The following is a 25,193-nucleotide window of genomic DNA, read 5'->3' on the forward strand; positions in this document are numbered from 1 at the left end:
ATAACATGTCAATGGACCATTGGGCTAACTTGCTATCACAGATCTTTGAGCTTAGACTGTTGTAATTCCTATCATGCCTATAGCCTAACATACCCAGTATGTGGTAGTGGTAAGATGCTTTGTGCAAGTTGGTTCTGGATGAGGTTTTACTGTATGGTTATCATGGTTATATGAAGAGAATTCCAACTTCTATCTATTTGTTATTTGCTTCCATATGTCCCCCAGAACTAGCAACTGAGGAACCAGACCAAATCACCACACCACTGAAATCAGATAAGAGTCAGCCAATCAGAATGTACATCTCTTCTGACATCTACGAGAAGAAGGATGTCCCGGCACCGAGTACGGTAGATGGAAAGTATGTGTCGTACAACCTGGGCTCAGCTCTTACACTGGCACTGGCCGAGATTGCTGAGAGGCGCCCCTGGGACCCCATTGAGTACCTAGCTCACTGGCTGTACAAGTACAGGGAGAATATAGACTTCAACAAAAAGGTGAATATTACTTTGCAACACAGTAGCATTGTAAGGCTATACAACCATTTTCTGTGCATCAATTCTACAATGTGAACAGTGATGTATCCCAGTGAATAGACACACTTTAGACTTTGCCAAGGATATTTTATGTAATAGTTGAATGTAGTCTTCTGACATCTTGTGAGTTGGAATTAAATCTTAATGCTGCTGTGAAGAGTTTTTAGCTATTTCAGAGTGTCACATTATTGTGGGAAGAAACCCACAAGCATGGTGCTGATAATCCAAGGATCATAATCGGGGTGAATCCTGGATTAATATAAGAATCAGTTCTTGTTTGTGGATCCTGACATGGCTAAGGTATACAACTCTTGCAAAGAAAACTGCCGTCGTAGGGCGCTTGGCAAGCCCTGGTTTATGAGTAGATAAGTACACTGATCCAAGGACTGTCTGTGGCAGCAAGAGCAGCTGATGAAGGAGATCCGGGAGGAGGAGGCAGACCTGGAGGCGGAGGAGCAGCAGCTGGCCAGGAGGAAGGAGGAGCAGATGCGGCTGCAGGAGGAGGAAGAGGCACGCCGTATACAGGAGGAAGAGGATGAGAGGAAGAAAAAAGAGCAGGAAGAGCTGCAGAGAAAGTGAGTACACTGTGTGACAGATGGCCTTTCACAGCGGTAGAAACTAACATTTGGTAACATTAGTTCACTAGTCCTTATAATGATAACATATAGCAAAACCCTTAAAAATGGACATTTTCTACTGGTCCTTATGATACCTTAACTATTGGGCAGTTTGGCAAGGACGACAGGACTAGTGCCAATTTGTAACGCTGCTTTCACCATTGTGGAATTCCCTGCTTATATCTCAAGGGTCACCCATCATTAGAATCCCTTTACTCACTGAACCTGTATGTACAACTTGACAAAGGCATTTCCTTGTCTAGTTATCCACATTCTCAAAGTAAAGCAGAGAAGAGATGAGTGGCATATGTCCCAATGGGCAGAGAGATGTTGAGTAAAAAGGATAGCCTCGGAGCCCATTGTGGGACAAACCCAGTCAGGCTTCTGTAAATGAATGACGGACAAAGAAGCTGATGTAAAGTTACTGGTTATGTCGATCTGTGTTGGAATGAGCTTAATGTATCTGATCACACAACAGCATATTGTGAGGATTCAGCAGTTGTTAGCTATTATTTGATGTTATCCAATCCCAGATTTCAGGGCTATTGGAAAAACAGGTCTGGCAAATATCACCTGCTTCTATTCTTGCAGGGCAAAGGAAGCAGCTCTCTTACAGAAGCCCCAGCTTCCCACAGTGACAGAGGAGGGAGAAGAAGACACCATGAACAAGGACCGAGATGAGGATGGGCAGACTGAACTTCACAAACTGGCAGCCCAGCAAGGTGGGTACAAGACTACAAATGTGGTTTACAACACAGGACATACGAAGGTTTGTCACTGATCAATTGGAACCTATTCCTCGATGTGACCTTGATATAACATTGTTGTTCTACACAGGAGCTGACCTCAATGCCCTTCTCAACATGGGCTACAGCCTTGCAGATCGGGATGCCAACAACCGCACTGCCAGAGATGTCGCTGAAGAAAATGGCATCACAGAAAACACTGAGTCTCTTGGTAAGTAACTACACATAGGACAGTATCATTTAACTGTCCAAAAACATCCTGTTCTACAGATTGTCAGTACCCCAGACCTCAAAATTACACGTATTTATCATATCCCCACGAAATGAAGTGTTTTCCCTATTAACACTTTACTAAAAGCACAGATCACCAGACCATGTCATGACTTGCCCTACCTGTCAATATTACGTTTCATGAGCACTAGAAAATGGTTAACCCCATCTGCCTGCAGACTCTTATGTGACCAATCTGCTGGAGCAGGAGAATCTGGACAGTCTACAGCAGCTCCTGCTGGACGGCTATGACCAACTCACCGACGTCATTGACAGAGTCAGCACCGACGGTCTCCCTGAGGATGTCACTGACTTTGTCAAGGCTATGCCAGACTTCAATGTAAGTAACAATATTACTGTTTGATTCTCTTGCATAAAACATTTTCATAATTTATCAATGATCTGAAATGAAGATTCAGAATGAACCTCTGTGGACGTCACATGACAAAATAGTTAGAGTTGACCAGCCTGAATATATATGTCCTTTGGCATACATTTCAGAAGAGTGTTTTTTTATAATAACTAAACATGCCTGAACACTTAAAAGCTTTTCTATTTTCAATGAATGGAAATTGTATCAACAAAATACAACTTTTTTTAACTTTTCACAAAACACTCAACGATAAACAAAAGTAACAAACCTGCACAACAATGATAAACATTGTAAACATGTACAGTTGGAAAACCAAAATATGAACGCAAAAAAATACAAATACTTACGATTTAAATCTTTTCCAGATTTTCCAACTGGAAGATTACATACAAAATTGGAGACATTTTCAAACATATATTGAGAATGCTACAATACACTCTCTACATCTTTGTATGGAAACACAAAATTTTAAATATACTTGACATGCAGAATAAATATCCACATTTCAGGAAAAGATCTCCCTAGTATTCAAAGCAGTACATTCGGGTGTTCTGCGAGAGGTGATTCAAGCTCTGGAGCGTAAGAAGCTAGCCACAGCTAAAGACAAGTATGGGAGATCACCTCTACACATAGCTGTGCTATCTCAGCACATGGACATCATCAAACACATCCTCTCCAACTTCCCCATCTCAGTCAGGTGCAGAGACAATGTAAGTTCTACTTGTTTCACAACAAATATCTTGGTATGATTAGCTACGACATATCTGTAGTCATTATTAAACATGACGCTGATGAACAGTATTCCAGTTATGATGTGGAAATCTGTTGGTGATGTATGTTATACATGTTTGTGACAAAATGCCCTCAAAGATCCAGTTGTGGTCTGGCCCGATGACCGACTCACTTCTTTGATTAAGATCTTTCAATATCATACTAGATGATTCGTTTAATGATTATTTGAATAAAACTAACGAGATTACTTCCTTCCAGTTGAACAGAACACCTCTACACTATGCTATGGCAATATCAGATGAGGTCGCTGAGCTCTTGCAGGAAAGTGGAGCAGATGCACAAGCCAAAGATGTTGTAAGTAAAAAGAAAATGTATTTCTCTGGCAGATGAAATTAGTACAAATTACGACATGCAACAAGAGCACCATTTCCCTTATGATGATGTTGAAATACATAAAGCACATTATGAAAAGGATTTTCCTATTAAAAACAGGGGTTAAACTTGGATCAGAATCAACTACAGACATGAAATAAATTATACTAACCTGAAAAAAACTACTCGCCTGAATCACTTACTTTGAACACTATTAGCATAAGAAAACAATAGTAACCATGGTTACTTTCTCTGCTTTGACAAAATGTTTTTCCTTCATACGCTGTCACATCTACCCTTGTGACTTCAGAAACAACGAACACCATCTTATTACAAAGATGAGAAGGCTGACATATTGGCCTTGAAAGACACACTTGAGTCAGGAGAAAGCTCACAGGAAGCAGACGACACAGAGAAAGGGGAGACAACTGAGTGAAAATGGATACACCATCAACATGATAATAGTGCGAGTCAAACTAGTGGGTCAAATAACAGAACAACGGACTCCTTGTGAAGACATTTTCGCAAACAAATACAAATTGTTGTCATTTGGTCACTGAGGATGAACACTCATTATTGTATATACAGTGATAGCCTCTCTCAACAAATAGACACATTGTCAAATGTGGCACCAAAGGCTGTGTTATTTCACCAGTATTAATGTATGATATAAGTATTTTCTATGCCAAGAAGTATCCATGTTATCACTGATGTTATTTTGATAATAGTTTTTATATGTCCAAGACAACAAATCTTTTTACAATTCATTCAAACAAGAGTAAACAAATCAATCTTAAGGGGAAGAGAAGGATTATCAACATATTGTCATTTTACTTGTATCTGTCCATACTCCTCGTATTAACCAAAGATTATGAAATACAAATGTATCAACAAGATCATATAAACAAAACAAAACTGGCAGATCACGGGCTACAGTAACCAACACTGAATGAGTTTTGTATGTGCCATGGTAAGAGATCTACGCAATAATGTGTAAACCTGGTTACTCGTCCAAGCTCATTAATCTGGACGAGGATGTTTTTGGTTGAGGATGTTTAAGGAGGGACTACAGCAGAGCTGGCAGGTGCTGTCCAGTGAGGTTTAACAACATTTACAAATTATCTACGGTTTTATCAGCTTGTGTTTGCAGCTGATTCTCACCAAGTGCTGAGGCAGAGATCTGCATTTCTCTTGTTTCTCTTGTTTAATAATCACTTCAAGTTACCTAACATAACAGATGTAAACGTATTCTTCTTATTCCTCTTGTGACTGTACAGCACAGAACACTTCTAGGAAATCAACTTAAAGATCTATACAATAGCTGTTCAGTATTTCTTCTAACACTCTTCTCAGCATACATTTACACAAAATACTATCAAGCCCGATATTCGTTGTACATGTTGTATGAATCATGAACCAATATATTTGTAGGTTAACATGGTAAAGGGAACTCTGACAAATATTCATGTCAGCACAGGCAATATTTTCACAAAAGGGCAAACATGGTAAAAGACAAAATTCTTCAAATATCCATACTATCACAGGAGGAATATTTAGACTGTCAAAGCTGAAGATACTAATAAAAACTACTTCTAAAATACCAAGGCTATTAAACCAAACTTTTCTTTTGTGATGATATATGCATCTTTTACTTTTTAGCAGCCTCTTATTATCTCAAATATTTATTATTGTTACTGTATGGTTTGATCAGTGGTAAGATGTGCAGATAATGTCTGATCCAGCTTGTCGCATGCCTGCCCCACTGTCCGTTCTAGAGCAATGGCTGTTAAACTCCATGTTACATTCTGCTACCATGGAGACTGGGGTTGTTACACTCCATGTTACATTCTGCTACCATGGAGACTGGGGTTGTTACACTCCATGTTACATTCTGCTACCAGGGAGACTGGGGTTGTTACACTCCATGTTACATTCTGCTACCAGGGAGACTGGGGCTGTTACACTCCATGTTACATTCTGCTACCAGGGAGACTGGGGCTGTTACACTCCATGTTACATTCTGCTACCAGGGAGACTGGGGTTGTTAAACTCCATGTTACATTCTGCTACCATGGAGACTGGGGTTGTTACGCTCCATGTTACATTCTGCTACCAGGGAGACTGGGGTTGGACTGTGGACATTTTTCTGTGATATTTATCATGTTTATGTTATGTTTAGAGCCCAAACTGTTTTCACTTATACAAATATCTATACATAAAAAGGTTAAAACAAAACTGTGTTGTTTTTTTATCTGATGTGAAAAAGTGAGCGGGGTGACTGCATGATGTGAAATGATACAGACTGAACTAGTACTGTACTCACGAGCCTCATCTCTGTATGCTTGAACATCAACAAATTGTTATGTCATAACTCATTAATATAGATTACAACACTAAGCATGAGATGTAAGAATAACAGCGTAAGAAATTGGCACTAGTCCTGTAGTCCTTGCCAAACTGCCCAATAGTTAAAGTATCCTAAGGACTAGTAGAAATGTGCCCTTTTTAAGGTTTTGCTATATGTTATCATTATAAGGACTAGTGGAGTAAAACTGTTAGTTTCTACTGCTGAAAAACTGTACCTAACAGGGACGAATGTAGTAATTTATTTATTTCTCAGAAACGCTTTACACATTATCGAAAGTCGTTGAAAACAAGACGTTGAAACAAGGGTAGCATATGAATACAAAATGTGGAGCTAATGATTTGATCACGGACTGCTGACTCCAGGTGAAACTGGCAATACATTGTGCAGCTTTCTCCAACATCTATTACTAGAAACAATAAGATGCCGATTTTCAGTTCCTTATCACATTAAAATACTCAAACATCACCAAGTCAGAAACATCTGCATTCAACGGTAAATCTAGCTTCCAACTTGGTCAAGTGTATGTGAGGAGAGCTTGTGAGACGACCAACTCTTCGAGCCATGCCATGTTACGAGGGGTGTTCATTAAAGATTTCCCCTAAACCACTTAGGGTTATCATATTTGGTTGAAATTTCACATGTGTAATGATACATGTATCTATGGGTTATGTCTGAATTTGCAGCACCGAACTATTAATCTTACCACTTTTACAGGTGTTATGATCGAGTAGGGTGTGACAATGGAGCCAGTAGAATACTGAGCAGTGATTAGGTTTTTATATTTGAAAGGTCGCACACCAAAAGAAACTTTTGATGAAATGAAAGCAACTTATGGGGAAGATGCCCCACCATATGACGTTGTTAAACACTGGCATCGCCAGTTCAAGTGTGGTCGGACATCTGTGGAAACAGCTGCCGTTCCTGGTCGCCCCCATTCAGCCATTGAATAGGACACTATCCATCAAGTGGAGACCGCCATTTTGGCAGACCAACATATAACTGTTCGCCAGTTCGTACAAGATGTCAAGATCAGTGTAGGGTCTGTGGAAAAAATCATCCATGACAATTTGAACATGCATAAGGTGTCTGCACGATGGATTCCCAGGTTGCTCACACCTTTCCAAAAGCAGGAACGAGTCAATTGCTCAAAGGATCTTTTGGACATGTGCCAAAAAAAACAGGCAAACTTTTTTGACAGACTTATCACACAGGATGAAACATGGGTCCGTCACTATGATCCTGAGACTAAAGTTCAGTTGATGCAATGGAAGCATGTGGAGTCACCACCCCCAAAGAAGGCACGTGTCCAACCCTCTGCAGGCAAGGTCATGCTCACAGTGTTTTGGGACCAGCACGGAGTAGTGATTACAGGAGCTTGTTATGCTTCACTGCTGCGGAAATTGCGGAACGCTATCAAGCTTAAGAGGCGTGACATGCTGACCATGGGTGTCCCTCTCCTGCAAGACAATGCTCCAGTACACAACTCTCAGGTTGCCCAGACAGAAGCGCGGTCCTGTGGCTATGAAATCCTTCCACATCCTCCTTACTCTCCTGACCTTGCACCATCTGACTTCCACCTCTTTCCAACCATGAAGTCATTTTTGAAGGGAAAACGTTTCACAAATGATGAAACACTGATTTCTGAAGTCAAGTCCTGGTTTGAGACACAAAATGAGAGCTTTTACAAGCGAGGTCTCCATAGTTGCATAAAACGTTAAGAGAAGTGTGTAACTCTTGGTGGTTCCTATGTGGAGAAAGACTAATACCTATGCCAAGTTTCATTCCACTAGGTCCATCGGAAGTGGGTCAGGGGAAATCTTTAATGAACACCCCACATAGCTGTGTGACATCATACAAGTCTACAGATGGTTGCCATGTTTACCTGCTACGAAATTTGTTGTAATTTACACCATCTTTTCAATATCAGAGCACATGGATTCACAACACAAAATTACATCTGTTGACACAAGGACAACATTTCTAAAGACTGTCCACTTGATCCAGGTCATTTACAATATGAAGTTCAAAGTCATAAGTAGACACGGTGATCAATGTTGTGATGATCTTTTGACATGATACTTTGTTATTAGAGATGCTCTGAATCTTTATAATGCCATGATGCTTGAACCATCACAATACAAAAGTGCAATGTTATTTCAGAATGTGTAATAACAGTATATTGTTATTAAACAGGTGATCTTTTCATGGGTGAGTAATAAAGATATCTACCCTTTAAACTGAAGATACATGTTATCACAGAGAAATGGAAAAATATTTGACATGGTCTCACTTAATTGTCTCTTTGTCCAATTCCCCTGGCCCAATCACTGACCACATGCTGACAGGTATAGTTTATTGGAGTATAAACCTTCATCATGTTCATAGAGTGAGGACAAAACTGTATGAATGTTAGAGTTTACAATGATGTTCATAAATTGTTTGGCCCACCCTATTTCACACTGCAAAGGATGTAAACACAATTATATTTAGTATGTGTGACTTCATGTTTGCACTGATTAACACACGAAAACAACTATATAGCAGAAGAAAATGGATCTAAAAACAAGAGAGTATGTATACTCAAATTGCTGTGGCGCTTAGGTGCAGCTCATCATTGATCATATTTCTGATAATTCAAGTCATTATAAAGATGTGTCAAGTAGATACTGAAGTAAATTCATATATTGCTGTGGAATGTTGTTGCCTATCACTGTCAGTCTAGGATAGTATATATACTATATACATCCGGGAATATCCAGGGTAATATACTCACAGCCAAAAGAAACGCGAACCAGAGAAACATATAGTGAGTGAGTGGGTGAGTTGGGTTTAACACCGCTTTTAACAGTATTCCAGTAATATCACGGCGTGTCAGCTTAATGTGGGAGGAAAGCCCGAGGTGATGCAGGTCTCAGGCGTTCACCACATCGGTGAAACCCACGAGTGCAGGTATGGTGCTGACAAACCTAGAAACATAATCGGGGCGAACCATAGGTTTCTGGCGCGACCAAGGGACGCAACTCTGCACAGCGAATCGCTTCGCCTTTGATGACTAGGCCACCCGCGCCCCCCTAGAAACAAATAGAGAAGTTGGATGTTAAGAAGAGATGTTTCCAATGTGTGCCAATTAATGACGAAATGAACAATCAGTCAAGTGTTACCACAGAGTGTCTTTTCTTATCATGATAATTTCCAAACTTGACACACCAATCCTGCATGAGACAAACGGTGCATCTCAAGTCATGGATCTATGACATCACATGTGCATGATGTGATGTGTTCATGAGCATCGGTTCAAACAACATACCCGTATGTTCGTTAGTGCATTGAACCAATCCAATATCTATTGAATATGAAAGTCTTCACATATTAGGCTAAAAGCACAAGGTCCAACCCTAGAATTATTCCTGATGGTATTCACGTTTCTTTTGGCGGTGGGTATAGTTTTGGTATGCATTTCATTGTTTGTTCACTTAGATGGGTCGTAGCAAGAACGCAGTCAAAGATTCTGACCATTTCCAGTGTATGCAATAATGGTGAGTTCAAGACTTAAGTGTTGAAATGATCAGAAACAACGCTTCTGTATATTCGTGCCAGGGCATGCCCTGGGGTTTCCCCAGCAATGTGGAATTAGTCCATCTCTGTGTATGTCATGTCAAGGATACAGTCTCGTCAAAAATGTATGAACATCAAAATGTGTCCCTCATACACAGTGCAATATTAATATTGCACTGGCAGACACCTTACATGTCAAGTCACAGAGGTATTATGTGCACCCCCCTTAACAAAATTCTGGATCCGCCTTTGACATGGCTGTCATGAAACATGGGACGGTCAATGTCCCACCGTGAACCTTGATCAGAGTCAGTCCTTGATCTATGCCACTACAGACTGATGGCACTGTGACTAGGCAGAGCTGTTGTATCACAAAACAGTAGCTATAATCAGCAATCACCAAAAACATGACATCTTCCCGAGGCAGGGAAGTGCCTTGGGAAGATGAAATCATGAAGGTCGGCAATTTCAAAGGGTAAAGCTAAATCACATGATGAATTCCAACCTTTATGAATACAACAATAACCATGATAACATCACCAACACACTCTCTTTACATTCACCCTGAGACGATACACCAACTGTGCAATCCGATATGTATCACAATACAGTCAAGTCTCGTTAATCCGACGCTCATTAATCCGACAATCGGCTTTATCTGACACTAATGTTGGGAACCGATTAAATCAGTGCTATTTAGACACGTTAATCTGACAGTCTCACACCCCAACTCCGACACACTTAATTTGCAACGAATTACCGAAATCACTCATTAATCAGTCTCATTAATCTGAGACAATGATCAGCGTACTCCATGGTCATCTGTCTGCTAGTAGACAGCCCGTGTTTTGATGCGAGACAAGTCGGCTGGTAGCTGCATATTCAACAGCAGCAGAGATAAACTTGTTTAACAATAAACAATTAAGGCTTTAAATAAAGAAGACAGGTTTAATCATATGCTAAGATTACCTCAATCTCATTAAAATCAGATACAAGTACTCGCCATCGCCGAGGACATCCCATTACAGGTCACGTCAGGACAACTTTTCGCGAAATATGACCGACCAATGAAATTACTGACAGGAAGTCAACGTTAGCCACTGAGAAAGCAGCTTTCTTAAGCTTTGAGTTGAGCTTTAGAGATTGCATGATTAGAAAACATATTCCCCTAACAATGTAACATAACAATATGAATATTTCATTTTTATTTTTTTATTACATGTTTGTATTGTTATCTGCCGATTATGTTGTCTGATTTTTTATCACGAACTTTGATACTACTTAATTTCAGTTATCCGACATAATCATTAATCCGACATAATCATATGCAACTAACCATGTCGGATTAACGGGACTTGACTGTACCTTGTTCACGAACCAATACGTATGACAATACCATGTGCTCTTATCTGTGATGTGTAAGCCATCTCTTTCATAGACAGGGTGGCCAAATACCTGTTTCACTGACAATAGACAATCACTCAATGGATGAAAATATTTGTGTTTTCACAACTAATTTTTACTACTTATTACTGTTTGGTGTAACAGTTATTAAAGCGAAAAGTAAAAAATCGCAATCCAAAGAGGCATGGGTGTATTGTCCCACTACTATTTTCCATGCCACCAATAATCCAAATTCCTTACCTTTAAGCTTTCCTTCCATGTATCCGAAGCTGTTGGGTGCAGACTTAGGTCTTTTATCAGCATTCTTGCACCATTCCTGATACTTCCTCTCCGATATTTCAGCCTTCTTTTTCTTCTCTTCTTCCTCTTGTATTTTTTTCTGTTTATCACTTCTTTTTCTCTCTCGTTCCTCTTCATACTTATGTTTCTTCCACAACTTAAAATTGTTAACTGATTTCTGTTGGTCGCTGACCTGTTTTTCTTCTTTTGCTTGTTTCTCATTGCGAGTTTGCAGCTTTTCCGTTCTCCTTTTTAGCATTTCTTCGTTCTTCTTTCTTTCCATCCATTCTTTACGGACATCTTCAGCTTTCATTAGCTTTATTTCCTTTTTTTTTTCTTCTTCTCTTTTTTTTATTTTGTCTTCTTTCTTTCTTTGTATTTCCTGCTGTCGATGTTGTCTCTCCTCCTGTGTCTTGGCTATCAGCCAAATTTCCCATGGGGATAGGCCTTTTTCCATGGAATTTGATGACTTTCTTCTCCCATCTTCCCCTGCTGGCTTACTGTCAAAAACCAAAAGAATTATTATTGAAAACACAAATTAATACATCCAGGCTTTTTGCATGCCATGATAACTTGATGTCATATAGCTTGCAACAAAAACAAACATGATTATTAAGATACATCCAATGACACGGAAACTAAAATGAGTGAGTGAATGTTGCTTCCCACTGCAGTCAGCAATACTGCAGTCTGAGCAAGAAGTACTTGTGGTGGATGGCTGGATCTACACCACTGCGGTATTATGACACTATCAGCCACAACTCACTACCACCCAATCTCCATTTGGTGCAAACAGCATAGGTACAGGGGACTGTGAAATAATCCAGGTGATAAGAGGTGAGGTGGGGTGATGTGAAACGTGTGGCTGTGTACCAAGTACCATCGTTTAACACCTTTTGGTTTGACGCGGCCAGGGATTGAACTCCTGACCTTGCACTCTTTCGGCAGAGGCTCTACCACTGGCAGTCCACATATAATATATTAATAAATAATGTTTACTTTGTTGTTATATATCTGTAAGCAATATTCCAGCAATATGACGTAAATAATCAAGTCTGAGTGAGACAAACCAGTGGCTGATATTATGAGCCACGTCACTTTGGTGACATGCAATCAACCAATGCATCAAGTCCTCAAACAATAGTGCCAGGGATCTAGTCTTACTCTGGGCCCAATTGTGTTTTTGGTGGGAAGGAACAAGACCAAGTTGTTCTTACCTCACTATAACCTCATTGGCCCCCTTTGTCTTTCTTGATGAACGTTTACGAAGTTGAACTTTTGGTGCCTCCAGCTCTGAGTCACTAGGTACACTTATATAGCTGTCGTGGTCCAGGACCGACACCAGAGATGCCGTGGAGCCTGTGGAGCCGAGGGAATGTCTCCGTGCCTGAGCAATCGAATCCGCATCTGGCATCGACATCCATCTCGGCTTGGTCACTGTGGCAGTTACAGGGCGGGGACGCGTGCTCATCTTCTGACTGGAAAACACAAGTTTTAATAAAGATAATGCTGTTATAACCTACCGCTATATTGTTGTGTGGTGTGTAATGACAGAACAGTCTTCTGGTGGATTGTGCTGGTTATCCTGTGAGACTTATGGTGGTATTGTAGAAACAGGACAGCTGTAGACAGGGCTTTGTGTCGCATCACCACTTGCTACTTGTTCAATCTAAATTAACCTGTAGCTTATGTACACTCTCAGTCTAATCCTTATAACACTGCTATTTACATTAAACATTGACACACAATTACTATTAATTAAATCCTTTAATTAAAACAGACACCTTAATGAGATTATCCTCTATCATTGTATATTGTTGTGAGACAAGTGAACCTCCTAGTCAGACTAGTAATTAGTAGTGTTCCACAGCTGTGGGTGTGATCAGTCAGTCATTAGGGGCTTATGTAGTCAGCCTCCCAGAACCTGGAGAATATATTACAAAATCAACTCAAGTCTAGAATGATTGGGCAAGAGTTGATTGCCTGAGCCCTGCAAATAAGCATTGTTCTGAACTCAATTTAGATGTTATTTTGTAGACATTTTTAAATAAGATACAACAGTGAGTGAGTTGGGTTTAATGCCACTCTTAATAGTATTACAGTTACATCGCGGCGTGTGAGCTTAATGTGGGAGGAAAGCCCGAAGTGATGCACGTCTCAGATGTTTACCACTTCGGTGAAACCCACAAGCACGGGTATGGTGCTGACAAACCTAGAAAACACCAAATTTTGCATGCTTACTTCTGCTCGAGCGGCACAGAGATTTATACAGCTAAATGGCTGGGCAGTGGATTCATGGGCCTGGAGTTGGAAGTGGAAAGTCATGTGCATGCTATTCCTGGGACTCATGTGTTTGATTATACCTCACAGCACAGACCATTGTTTCTGCTCATAGAGGCGAAAACGACTGTACTACATCAAGATAAAAAGAAACTGTTGCGATTTGTCTGCTACCACGTGGACAGTTCTTCAGTAACATAACTGCACAAAGTGATGCATGTCATAGATGTGACTGACCATCGGTACAACCACCAGCATGGGTACGGTGCCAACACATCGTTGCTAGAATCAGGGCAATAGGCATATCTGTACCCTGTGTGTCATACAGACCCTGAAACAAATATATCCAATTCAGCCCATGCAAGTCCAAAATAGTGGGCAAGTCTAGATTACTGCAGTTTCATTCTGAACTAGACTCTACGAATTTTATTTTACACCGCTTTTAGCAATACTCCAACAATATCACGGCGGGGGACACCAGAAATGGGCCTCACAGATTGTACCCATGTCGGGAATCGAACCACTAGGCTACCCGACCGCCCCTATGATGAACATAACGTGTGCTAAAATATCTTAAATCTACTTGCCTTGACTAACATCTAGTCACTGAAATGAATATGTCTTACAGAAAAAACAGTAACTGTCATTAAATTATCTGAACAAAAATAATAAAGAGGCGCTAAGAGACATTTTCAGAGACTGTCCTAATCTAGACTTGCACACAATTAGTATTATAGACTTGCATGGGCTGTATTCATGGTATTGGATATATTTGTGTCAGGGCCTGTAGGAAAGACTGCTACTAGCCCAGACAGTATCTTGGCACCAACTTCAGATTTTAGTTGTTCTCTGTTTACATACAGTGAATCCTTGTTTGCCCTGGACTTAATCCAGATGATTACTGCCGCTTACATGTGCATAGTGTTACAGTACTCTGTAGCCATGATACATTGGACCAGAAATATCTTACCCCAAATGATTTCAGCTGGAGTTTCACTGTACACACTGTATGGATGATTATTTGGCTGTAGTAACCCGACAAACACAACTATGCTTTACTCAGTCTTTGGACAAGCAGCTATAGTGGCTGACTGTGTCCTTCAATTCATACCTTGACGTACATGACAAAATGGACAGTAAATGTTCACCTGACCCAAGTAGACTGTCAGCCCTGGAATACTGCCTTGATACTACGGGAAATACCAGTCCTAATGAGGTCCTAGCCAATTCTGGCAGTATGTGTCGCATCTATTAATGTCGTTGATTTGAAAACTTAATTAATTGTATCCGTCAATTAGCCTTGTGTCCGTCTATTAGCCTTGTGTCCGTCTATTAGCCTTGTGTCCGTCAATTAGCCTTGTGTCTGTCAATTAGCCTTGTGTCCATCTATTAGCCTTGTTGTGTTGGTATCCTCTTGTTAATTAGATACACATGCCAATCCTTACACACCTTAAAACAACACAGGTGATGGCTGAATGCACCTCTAATCCTCGACCTTTTCCCTGGCAGATTCCAATGGAATCATTTCATCTTGTACTTGTAAACAGCACAAAATCTACTTGTCGATAGGAAATTTCATTTTTAAGCTCAAAGTAACGGTATTGTTGAGAACATGGTGAATGAAATAACCTGTCCATACATTTTTTTCTGGCATCTTAAAATCATGAACCACTTGAAGCCATAAACATATAGAACCCCTCTCAGGAGAGTGCATCTTCATATTTAAATAATAATTTGCTTTTTCAGAAAGAAACTATTGTGAAGGAGTTGTTACAAAAATGACCAGGTGTATGATTTTGTAGATTGAACGACACAGACAACTGGTAGATGATTAAATGTAGATACAAATGTAGGACCCACTATGAGGAGAGTGACAGGGTGTTCAAATCCCAAAATGTCCCACTTGGCCAACCTGAGTTTCAGCATGCCTTGCTAAATCAGATAAAAGGAGAAAACTTTAATTGTAACAGCACAACTTTATTACCTGAAAGCAACAGCCAATGGAAGCATTGGGGCAGGGAATATGTCTCATCCAGCAAGGACTTGTGTAAAGGGAGGTAATTACAAATTATATTCAAAGCACACATTTTCCCATGTGCCTGGCACCTTTTTTGTACAAGTCGGGCATACAAATTGAACACACGCGATAAGTATCTATCTCTTGAATGTTGTGTCTGAGAAAAGTTACCCCAGTACAGGTCATTAAACATGTTGAGTGGGCCAACATATTTCATTTACAGTTTGCCCATTTTTATGTCAGTAGAGATTTCCTGCGAAAGAAGACCCAATTAAGCAAAAGAGTAATTAAGTGCCTTGGTAAGCTAATGACATTGATTCCAAATGTGACACCAAGCTGGAGTGCCACAATCATTGTACAGGTGAACGGGGGTGGATTGTGCAACGAGAACCTGAGAGAGTCAAGATATATTTAACAACGGAGTCATAAATTGGTGAAATATTGTTTTAGAAAATAGTTTGTGTAAAACAGAAATTTAATATTAGAATGTATCATTGTAGGAAAAGAAAAGTGATTTTTCATTTTGCTCCCATTTCTACATTGCTGACCGCATCAGATGTCCCATTGTTGTATATATGTGAACCCTACCAGTAATTGGGGATAAGACAGAAGACTCCTTGTAGTACCAATAAGAAGACAAGAAAACTGACTCAGCACATTTCTGACAAGGCCATGCAGTTCCACTCAATGATCATTATGAATATAAGACTACATTTATTTTACCAGGTCTGGAGTACCGATCATATTCGAGAGAAATTATTTCTATAAAACGTAACCACCTTTAGACCTTTATTACATGGATGATTACTTTGGTAAATGCAAAGCAACTTGTGAAGGGGCATCTTGCTATTGATAATGTTGATCTGCTATTAAAGTACGAACAAGAGGCACTTTTGCATGTAGTTGAGGTACTATACCTACAACAAACTTGCTGAATACACAGACTGCATATTATACTTTATGGCTGTGCGATACTAATTGGCACATTGGCAAATAGGGTGAGGGAGGGTATATTGCACAGGACATCACGCTAATTGACAGATAAGAAATGACAGGTTGGTCAGGCTAACCCCAACCATTATGCATTATTACACTCTTACATGCAGCAATCAATGTGTCAAGCATCATTAAACTTACAATATCATTGCATAAGATAACGGAATTGTTCAATATGCATGCACTAGGATGGATTGTTGTTCATATATTACTAAACTGTCTTGTGAGGAACTACTCTTCTCAACATTCTAAGACAATAAAGATTTCACACTTTAATAATGTCTGACTCCATTTTCTAATTCAAACGCATGGTTTGCAGTGTTATAACATACACCTCAATACTTGAAAGGTTACAGAGAGTTATATTCGCAACTCATCATAGTCAGTTTACATATGATGTATAAAAACAACAATCTGAGTGATGTCGAGCTTTGCAAAGAAGTATTTAAAGGCTGATATCAATACTGTGATGGTATAAAGATTGCCTGCAAAAACTTCAATCAAAGTTTAGAAAATGATTAGAAATATGCAAGAACATGAAACATTTCACCTGTATGTAGATGTTTATCAAATAAACTTATGACATCACTATGGTTTGCTATTATACACATCTTAAAGCACTTTAAACAAAAGATTTGAAGTTATCAGCAAAATGTAATGGTCAAATGTTAACGTTTCATCAAAAGATGACAGCATGATAAAGCAAATGAAATGGTATCACTCCTTTTTTCAAATTGCGGCAACAAAAATGCCTGTTGAAAATCAGTGACATTAGAACATTTTGTTTTATCAATGTCATTGATTGCTTCATACATCATTTGTAGAGAACAAATTCTGATTAGTAAACAGGTGATCGAAAATGGGTTGAACATGCACGAAAACCGCAAGCTTCCGAACTGAAATCGAAAAGATAGTATGACACATACCTCTTTCAGTCAACTGCTAAAATATTCCAGAAAGCTTTGATCTGAAGCGTATCTAAGTGCTTCTGCCAGAATGACTTACATTAATAAAGATAACGGTTAAACACCGCACAAGAAAGTTCAGCAAAAAGAAATAGTCAAGTCAAAACAAAGTTCCAATATGGCGCTTTGCTCCGGACAAAAGTTGTATCGCGAATGTGTTTGGATAAATATATAATAATTGAACTAACATTAATATTCGCAAATTCTTTCCAATCCAAAATATTTAAAAATTATTGATCACAAGCTAAGTTGGTCACTATGCCATTTGTGAATTATATATAACCAAACGAAGGAATGACATTATTTACTGCACGCCTACAATGTTTGGGGTGACCAAGATGGCAACTTGGCAACCGAGTTCTGGATACCTATCATGAGGAATTAATATTCAACGAATTCAAGGAAAGGTGAATGTTAGAATATCAAAGCTTTCTTTCCATTATAACATGTAAATAAAAAGTAGATAATGTTCACGAGTCAATCTATGTCATGTTCTAAAGGATTAACTTACTTCTGTTAATGGATCGATTGTGACAGTGCCTCAATTTTCGCGCACAGCATCTGTTTCTCTTAATTATAGAATTGAAAATATGCAATAAGACATATCAATGTCCGGTTATATCTCTTTCTGTGTTATATCCTTCTTGTAATCGATGAAAAACTAATTAATGTATGGACATATTGCTGAAAGTTTTCCTCTAAGTTATGGACATAGATCTACCCAAGGTAAAAACAATATTTTGGCAAAGTTGCACTTTTTAAAATATTAATCTTGCACAAATGGTAATTTTTTTCTGAATCCAATAGATCGAGGGTGAATAACTCGTAGTTTGTTTTTTTGTGGTCTGCCATTTAGGATGAATGTGAAAAATGAACAAATTGGATAAATGCCTAACTGTGGTATTTTTATCAATTTTGACCAAAGCATACATGTATTAGACATACCTGCAATATAAGTAGGTGTGCGGTAAAACAATTTCATTGTCCACCAGTCCCTCGAGAGACATGGGTTGAGGTGCCAGTGGACAACATAAAAATGAATTTATTGCAAATGCTTATGAATAGGCCTATATGTATTGTTTCAGTAGATCTATATGATTTTCTACAAGACTGCATAATGGTTCATCTTTGATATGACATTATTGGTGCAGTTAATCACCAGTAATTATGTATAAACTATGTTTATGCATCTAGAATTATTTCAACCCTCATTTTTTGGAACATGTAAAGTTTCCTGAACAGCTGTTTCTAACTTGACATTAGCACATGTTATTCTCTTACAGATAATGAAAGGAACACTGTTGCAACAATAGGTAACAGTGGACAGCAGCAATAAAAAAAATGGCAAAAGTAGAGTTGTGTGCTGATCCAATATCCTCCCCTACCTCTTCCGCCAAGTTGCCGGTATTGCATGAGGGTCGGTGCAGCCTGGTGTCAGGGCTGCAAACAGGACAGGCCCCATCCCCCAGGGAGCGAGCGCTGGGATGGGCAGCAGATATCAGGAAAAGGTAACACCACAATGATTTTCCTGGCACAGGAATCCTGCATGTTTGACAAAATAGGATGTGGAAAAAGCTCAAGATTTGAGTGCTTTGCAATTTCTCGTCCTTTTTTTTTATGAACTATTTTCTTTTTATTGATTAATGTATGTTAGTATTTCTTGCAAGTTATGGATAGAAGCTTTGTGAAGAATGTCTGTTTCTACAGACCATATATATGAGTGCCCAGATATTCAAGCAGAAGGTGATAATGTATGTGAGTGATTATCTTCAATTTTTATTGCCATGCTAACTAGATCAACTTATTTCAGAATTGATGCTAGTAAAGAGGAGAAAGATGAAGTAGGAGAAGAGGATGTTGCATCTTTAAAACATGAACTTATCCAAGTCTTCATATGCTCCCTCCAGCAGGACAGGTGAGTGTCCCTTAAGTTAATATTGTGCTTACATGTGACACCAGTTGTCCAATCATTAATGTCATTGTCCCTAATTAATAATGTGTCGACATCAGACACTTGGTGTTGACTGGAAAGTTGTGTACCTGCAGTTAATGGTGTACTGCATAGGACACCCGGTGTCCAACAGGTAACGTAAGTGTCCCTGAAGGTAATAGCATCCTAATTTGAACACCAGGTTTCCTGCATGACATGTCCAGCAGTCAAGGTGTGTGTCCATGAAGTAAATGGTGTCCTGTTATAGACACCAGGTGTCCAGCAGTCAAGGTGTGTGTCCCTGAAGTTACAGGTGTCCTGTTATAGACACCAGGTGTCCAGCAGTCAAGGTGTGTGTCCCTGAAGTTACAGGTGTCCTGTTATAGACATCTGGTGTCCAGCAGTCAAGGTGTGTGTCCCTGAAGTTAGAGGTGTCCTGTTATAGACATCAGGTGTCCAGCAGTCAAGGTGTGTGTCCCTGGAGTTACAGGTGTCCTGTTATAGACATCAGGTGTCAAGCAGTCAAGGTGTGTGTCCCTGAAATTACTGGTGTCCTGGTATAGACACCAGTTGTCTGCCAGACAAGGTGAATGTTCTGGTTTAGACACCAGGTGTCCAGCAGTCAAGGCGCTTGTCCTGGTATAGACACCAGGTGTCTGCCAGACAAGATGAATGTTCTGGTATAGACACCAGGTGTCTATCAGACAAGGTGAATGTTCTGGTATAGACACCAGATGTCCAGCAGACAAGGTGTATGTCCCAGGAGTTACTGGTGTCCTGGTATAGATACCAGGTGTCTGCCATACAATGTGAATGTTCTTGTATAGACACCGGGTGTCTGTCAGACAAGGTGAATGTTCTGGTATAGACACCAGGTGTCTGCCAGACAAGGTACATGTTCTTGTATAGACACCAGGTGTCTGCCAGACAAGGTACATGTCCTGGTATAGACACCAGGTGTCTGCAAGACAAGGTGAGCATCCTGGTATAGACACAATATATCCAGCAGTCAAGGTGTGTCCCTGGAGTTACTGGTGTCCTGGTATAGACACCAGGTGTCTGCCAGACAAGGTGAATGTCCTGGTATAGACACCAGGTGTCTGCCAGACAGGGTGAATGTCCTGGTATAGACACCAGGTGTCTTCCAGACAAGGTGAATGTTCTTGTATAGACACCAGGTGTCTGCCAGATAAGGTGAGCATCCTGGTATAGACACAATATGTCCAGCAGTCAAGGTGTGTCCCTGGAGTTACTGGTGTCCTGGTATAGACACAATATGTCCAGCAGTCAAGGTGTGTCCCTGGAGGTAATTGGGTCCTTGTTTGAACACCAGGTTTCCTGCATGACAGGTACATATCCCTGTAGTTAATGGTGTGCAGATGTTGGATAGTGTTGTGGTTCACACGGACATCATATATAGTACCCCCTTGTTGAAGTATTAAAGTAGAAAATGGGGAGGTAAAGGGGGGTGATACCCCTCTGTTTTTTCTAATATATCTCACAATGGTAAGTTCATTCTGTTTCAAGAACAATATATTTTGTTAGGCGGACAACACCAAACTGTTCAAGGCGGGAGCAACCCCACCTTCATGAAATTTTAAAAGTAAAATGGAGGGGATAAAAGGGTGCAGACCCCCTTTTTAAAATAAATCGCACTATGATATAAGTTTATTCATATATTCACAGGAAAAACGATTATCCAAAGATACACATTCAAACACATAATTTCAGACGTTGAATTTGTCTTGACTGTCAGATAAGTCTGTGGATCCATCTAGACCAAGTTCAATTCCTTTTTCTGCTTCATTTTCATCATTTTCTTAAAAGATCATTTTGCTTCAAAGTTCTAAACATTGTAAACACAGCTGATGAACTGAGAAACTGAATAAAATGATCAGCTGAACAACTTATGTTCTGATAATGTATTCAACAAAATAACTGTCATGCATTCCCTTATTCGTCCCATGCCTATGCAAAGATGCCTTCACTGCTCTCAAAATGACTGACTGACTGACTGATATAGAAGATTTAACGTGCGCTTTCCGACTGTAGCGTATTTCGCACACACACCTGGCCGGACCATTTAGTGTATTCCGAAAAGGGTGAAAGTGGTGTGTGCAACCCAAGAGGGGGCTTTTAGGGGTTGCTTAATTATATTGAATTAGGTCTGTTTTGATTAGGAATACGCCTAGGGCCTTGAAGTTTTCTAGTTTATTTTGAGGGTTTAGTATTTCATCTAGAGTAGGAACCTTATTTAGATTGAGGGTGGTTTGTAGTGTGGTTCTGTGTGTTTTGTAGTGGGTGCAGTGGATGAGTGCGTGTTCTGTGGTTTCGGGTTGTTTGCAGTGGGGGCAGTTGCCTGTGGTGTGCCTTTTAAGTTTTTTTAGGTGGTTATTTAGGTTAGTGTGTCCTGTTTGGAGTTTTGTAATTGATCTGTCAATTTTTTTTGAGGGGTGTAGGATTTTAGGTTTGGCTAGTGGTTTTCTGAGTACTTTTTTGATTTGGCTATTTGTGTTTTGATATTGATTATGCCATTTTTTGGTTATATTTTGTTTGTTAACACTTTTAATTTCTGATTTTGAGATGGGTAGGTTTAGGCTTATTTCTGGTATTTTGAGAGATAATTTAGCTGCTTTATCGGAGCTTTCGTTGCCGTAGATTCCTACGTGGGCGGGGATCCACAAGAAGGTTATTTGTTTGCATGCTTTTGTTAGGTCGTTGGAGCTTTTAGGTATTTGGTTTATTAATTTAGGTCGTTTTTTGGTATTTTTGTTTTGGAGGGCTTGTAGTCCACTAAGGGAGTCGATGAGAATTAGGATTTTATTGTTGTTTTTAGATTGTTGGTTATGCAGGGCTGAGGCCTTGCCCATAAGTTCGGCCGTGAATATGGATTGGTTGTTAGGGAGTCGGTAAGATTGTGTGGATATAACTGGTTGTGTGGTATGGACTCCGAAGCCTGCTCTCAAAGCTGATTGTGTTCTATTTGTACAAGCCAGTGATGACCCTAGTTGCTTTCGTAGTAACGAGTCATTCATGTCACGCCCATAAACAACACAAAGTTGACACCATGAGAATAGGCTTTATTTACTATCGTAAAACTCTTGACTCCCATAGGGGCAGAGTTTTAGACCATACTTGGCATGTCCAGCTCATTTTTTGGGGCCCTTTTTGCTTAAAAATGCCTTCTCACGGATTTGGCACGCCAGCTAGCGTGTGCTCACTTATATATACCGGTAAGCAAAGCTGTGAAAGGCAGCAGTTTCCTCGGGGAAAGTGGGGACCCTAAATACTGCAGTTGACCCCTTCTTTGCTGTCAACCGGTTTGTATTTTATTTGCATCACAGGTTAATAGAGGCTTGTAGTAGTATCAGGCAATCAGAATTATCATTTTGTTTTGTGATTAACAGTAAGGTAGTGCTAACATGGGTCTAGTTATTACAGTGCTGGTAAATATTGAATTCTTAAAACCACTACAGAAGAAAAACATGAATCGATGTATGGGTTGGCATATCATGTATCAGATCATCAGGTTAAATTAGTCATACATTGATACATCGATACATCAATACATCGATACATCAGTGTATCATGACACCCAAGGCCATGGCTATTATATAAGATATATCTGCTGAATACCTAGATATTTCTTCAGGACATGTTTAATGAGTCCTTATTTGTTTCAGTCGGATGTCCTGGATCTTCCTGCAGGAGGTGCTGGAACTATTGCCACCATACAGGGAACATCTCCGCTACTGGGAGGCGCAGTCAGAGGTCTCTCTTTCTCTGTCACTACACTACATACAGAACAATCACTGAGTGTCGTATAGGGAACGTCTCCGCTACTGGGCGGCGCAGTCAGAGGTCTCGCTTTCTCTGTCGCTACGCTACACATACAGAACAATCACTGAGTGTCGTAAAGGGGAACGTCTCCGCTACTGAAAGGCACAGTCAGAGGTCTCTCTTTCTCTGTCGCTACACTACATACAGAGCAATCACTGAGTGTCATATAGGGAATGTCTCCGCTACTGGGAGCCGCAGTCAGAGGTCTCGCTTTCTCTGTCGCTACACTACATACAGAGCAATCACTGAGTGTCGTATAGGGAACGTCTCCGCTTCTGGGAGGCGCAGTCAGAGGTCTCTCTTTCTCTGTCGCTACACTACATACAGAGCAATCACTGAGTGTCATATAGGGAATGTCTCCGCTACTGGGAGCCGCAGTCAGAGGTCTCTCTTTCTCTGTCGCTACACTACTTACAGAACAATCACTGAGTGTCGTATAGGGAATGTCTCTGCTTCTGGGAGGCGCAGTCAGAGGTCTCGCTTTCTCTGTCACTACACTACTTACAGAGCAATCACTGAGTGTCGTATAGGGAACATCTCTGCTTCTGGGAGCCGCAGTCAGAGGTCTTTCTTTCTCTGTCGCTACACTACATACAGAACAATCACTGAGTGTCGTATAGGGAACGTCTCCGCTTCTGGGAGGCGCAGTCAGAGGTCTCACTTTCACTGTCGCTGCACTACATACAGAGCAATCACTGAGTGTCGTATAGGGAATGTCTCCGCTACTGGGCGGCGCAGTCAGAGGTCTCTCTTTCTCTGTCCCTACACTGCACATACAGAACAATCACTGAGTGTCGTATAGGGAACGTCTCTGCTACTGGGAGGCGCAGTCAGAGGTCTCACTTTCACTGTCGCTGCACTACATACAGAACAATCACTGACTGTCGTATAGGGAACGTCAACCACTGGCTTTTCCTGGCCCAGACCTCACTACTGACAGGCAGCCGTGATACAGCTGGTATTTTGTGGCCTGTAAAATAACACAAGATGTTTAAAGAAGGTGTATTGGGCTGTAGCTATTCAACAAGAGTTAAGTGCTTCAGATAACTTTGTGCCATGATGTGAGAATCATTATGATATCATGTATTGATGCAAATGACATACACATTTCTGAAATTTAACACTGACTGTGTGACTTTGTTTTGTCTACAACAAGATTTCTATATACAGTTCCACCACTATCTGGAGCGTATTGTCAGCCATGTTGAGTCCCACAAAGAGAGGTTCTTTGATCTGCAGCTGGTTGATGCTCTGTCCAAGGTCTTCCCTGAGGTAGGCCCTCTGTTGCACATGCATACTTGTCACTAAGATAGATCTTCTATCGCATGATCTGTCAATGGTTTTTTTCTGAGGTAGGTCCTTTAATGCATTATCTGTAATGCATTTAATGTAAGGCTCTGTTGAGAGTGCTGGGTAGTGTTTGTTGAAACATCTGTCCAGAGTATTCTGCAGATCATACTTTTTGTGTGTTCCCAAAAGTTATTTTCTGGTAACTTAATAATTTTTCAAGAACCTATGAAATATCAGACATCAAATGTTATAACCTTCAAATTCCCTTATTTCATTGATTAGGGACCTTTGAGTTGGATGTATTATTGTACTTCATTACTTTATGTTGGATGCAGCAAAATTCGCACCTTTTGTTATACACTGTATGTTGTATGACAGGAACTTGAGCTACTTCGTCGCCGCGGCGCCTTCCCAGCCAAGCTATACTGTAGTCCTGGTGTCAAGTCTGTCCCTCACTCACCCAGGAAGTCATCAAGCAGCATTGTCAAACTGAGACTGCCGGACGGCACTAACCCATATTCAGCACATGTGCTTGTGAGTGATTCATAAACGGTTGTTTGTGTGAACAACACATTTTTGTTTTCATGATTCAACTGATCAGAACCAAAAACAATAATAAGAAAACA

At 40.2% G+C, this 25,193-nt stretch overlaps 3 protein-coding genes across 4 annotated transcripts in view; 2 read left to right on the plus strand and 1 right to left on the minus strand.

Annotated features, from left to right (window-relative positions):
• Positions 1 to 5,857, plus strand: part of LOC139470359 (uncharacterized) — a 34,704-nt gene extending 28,847 nt beyond the window's left edge. The window contains exons 12-19 of the mRNA XM_071252753.1: positions 226 to 494; positions 933 to 1,108; positions 1,742 to 1,872; positions 1,988 to 2,107; positions 2,346 to 2,506; positions 3,049 to 3,249; positions 3,530 to 3,625; positions 3,954 to 5,857. Of these exons, the coding sequence (XP_071108854.1) occupies positions 226 to 494; positions 933 to 1,108; positions 1,742 to 1,872; positions 1,988 to 2,107; positions 2,346 to 2,506; positions 3,049 to 3,249; positions 3,530 to 3,625; positions 3,954 to 4,079 (1,280 nt within the window). The 3' untranslated portion in view covers positions 4,080 to 5,857. The remainder of the gene's footprint in view (positions 1 to 225; positions 495 to 932; positions 1,109 to 1,741; positions 1,873 to 1,987; positions 2,108 to 2,345; positions 2,507 to 3,048; positions 3,250 to 3,529; positions 3,626 to 3,953) is intronic.
• Positions 1 to 17,625, minus strand: part of LOC139470360 (coiled-coil domain-containing protein 34-like) — a 54,720-nt gene extending 37,095 nt beyond the window's left edge. The window contains exons 1-3 of one of the 2 annotated variants that reach the window (XM_071252755.1): positions 17,548 to 17,625; positions 12,467 to 12,727; positions 11,211 to 11,749 (exon numbers count right to left, since the gene is read on the minus strand). In XM_071252755.1, the coding sequence (XP_071108856.1) occupies positions 11,211 to 11,749; positions 12,467 to 12,720 (793 nt within the window). In that variant the 5' untranslated portion in view covers positions 12,721 to 12,727; positions 17,548 to 17,625. Of the gene's footprint in view, positions 1 to 11,210; positions 11,750 to 12,466; positions 12,728 to 17,468 lie in introns of both variants that reach the window. The other variant, XM_071252754.1, reaches the window with a different exon arrangement.
• Positions 17,626 to 17,840: 215 nt separating this feature from the next.
• Positions 17,841 to 25,193, plus strand: part of LOC139470361 (dynein heavy chain domain-containing protein 1-like) — a 187,601-nt gene continuing 180,248 nt past the window's right edge. The window contains exons 1-6 of the mRNA XM_071252756.1: positions 17,841 to 17,914; positions 18,791 to 19,015; positions 19,318 to 19,422; positions 23,121 to 23,208; positions 24,448 to 24,549; positions 24,946 to 25,101. Coding sequence (XP_071108857.1) covers positions 18,849 to 19,015; positions 19,318 to 19,422; positions 23,121 to 23,208; positions 24,448 to 24,549; positions 24,946 to 25,101 — 618 coding nt within the window. The 5' untranslated portion in view covers positions 17,841 to 17,914; positions 18,791 to 18,848. The remainder of the gene's footprint in view (positions 17,915 to 18,790; positions 19,016 to 19,317; positions 19,423 to 23,120; positions 23,209 to 24,447; positions 24,550 to 24,945; positions 25,102 to 25,193) is intronic.

This window comes from Haliotis cracherodii, unplaced genomic scaffold (assembly GCF_022045235.1).
Source record: "Haliotis cracherodii isolate W230 unplaced genomic scaffold, xgHalCrac1.p SCAF_20, whole genome shotgun sequence".
Taxonomy (NCBI): domain Eukaryota; kingdom Metazoa; phylum Mollusca; class Gastropoda; order Lepetellida; family Haliotidae; genus Haliotis; species Haliotis cracherodii.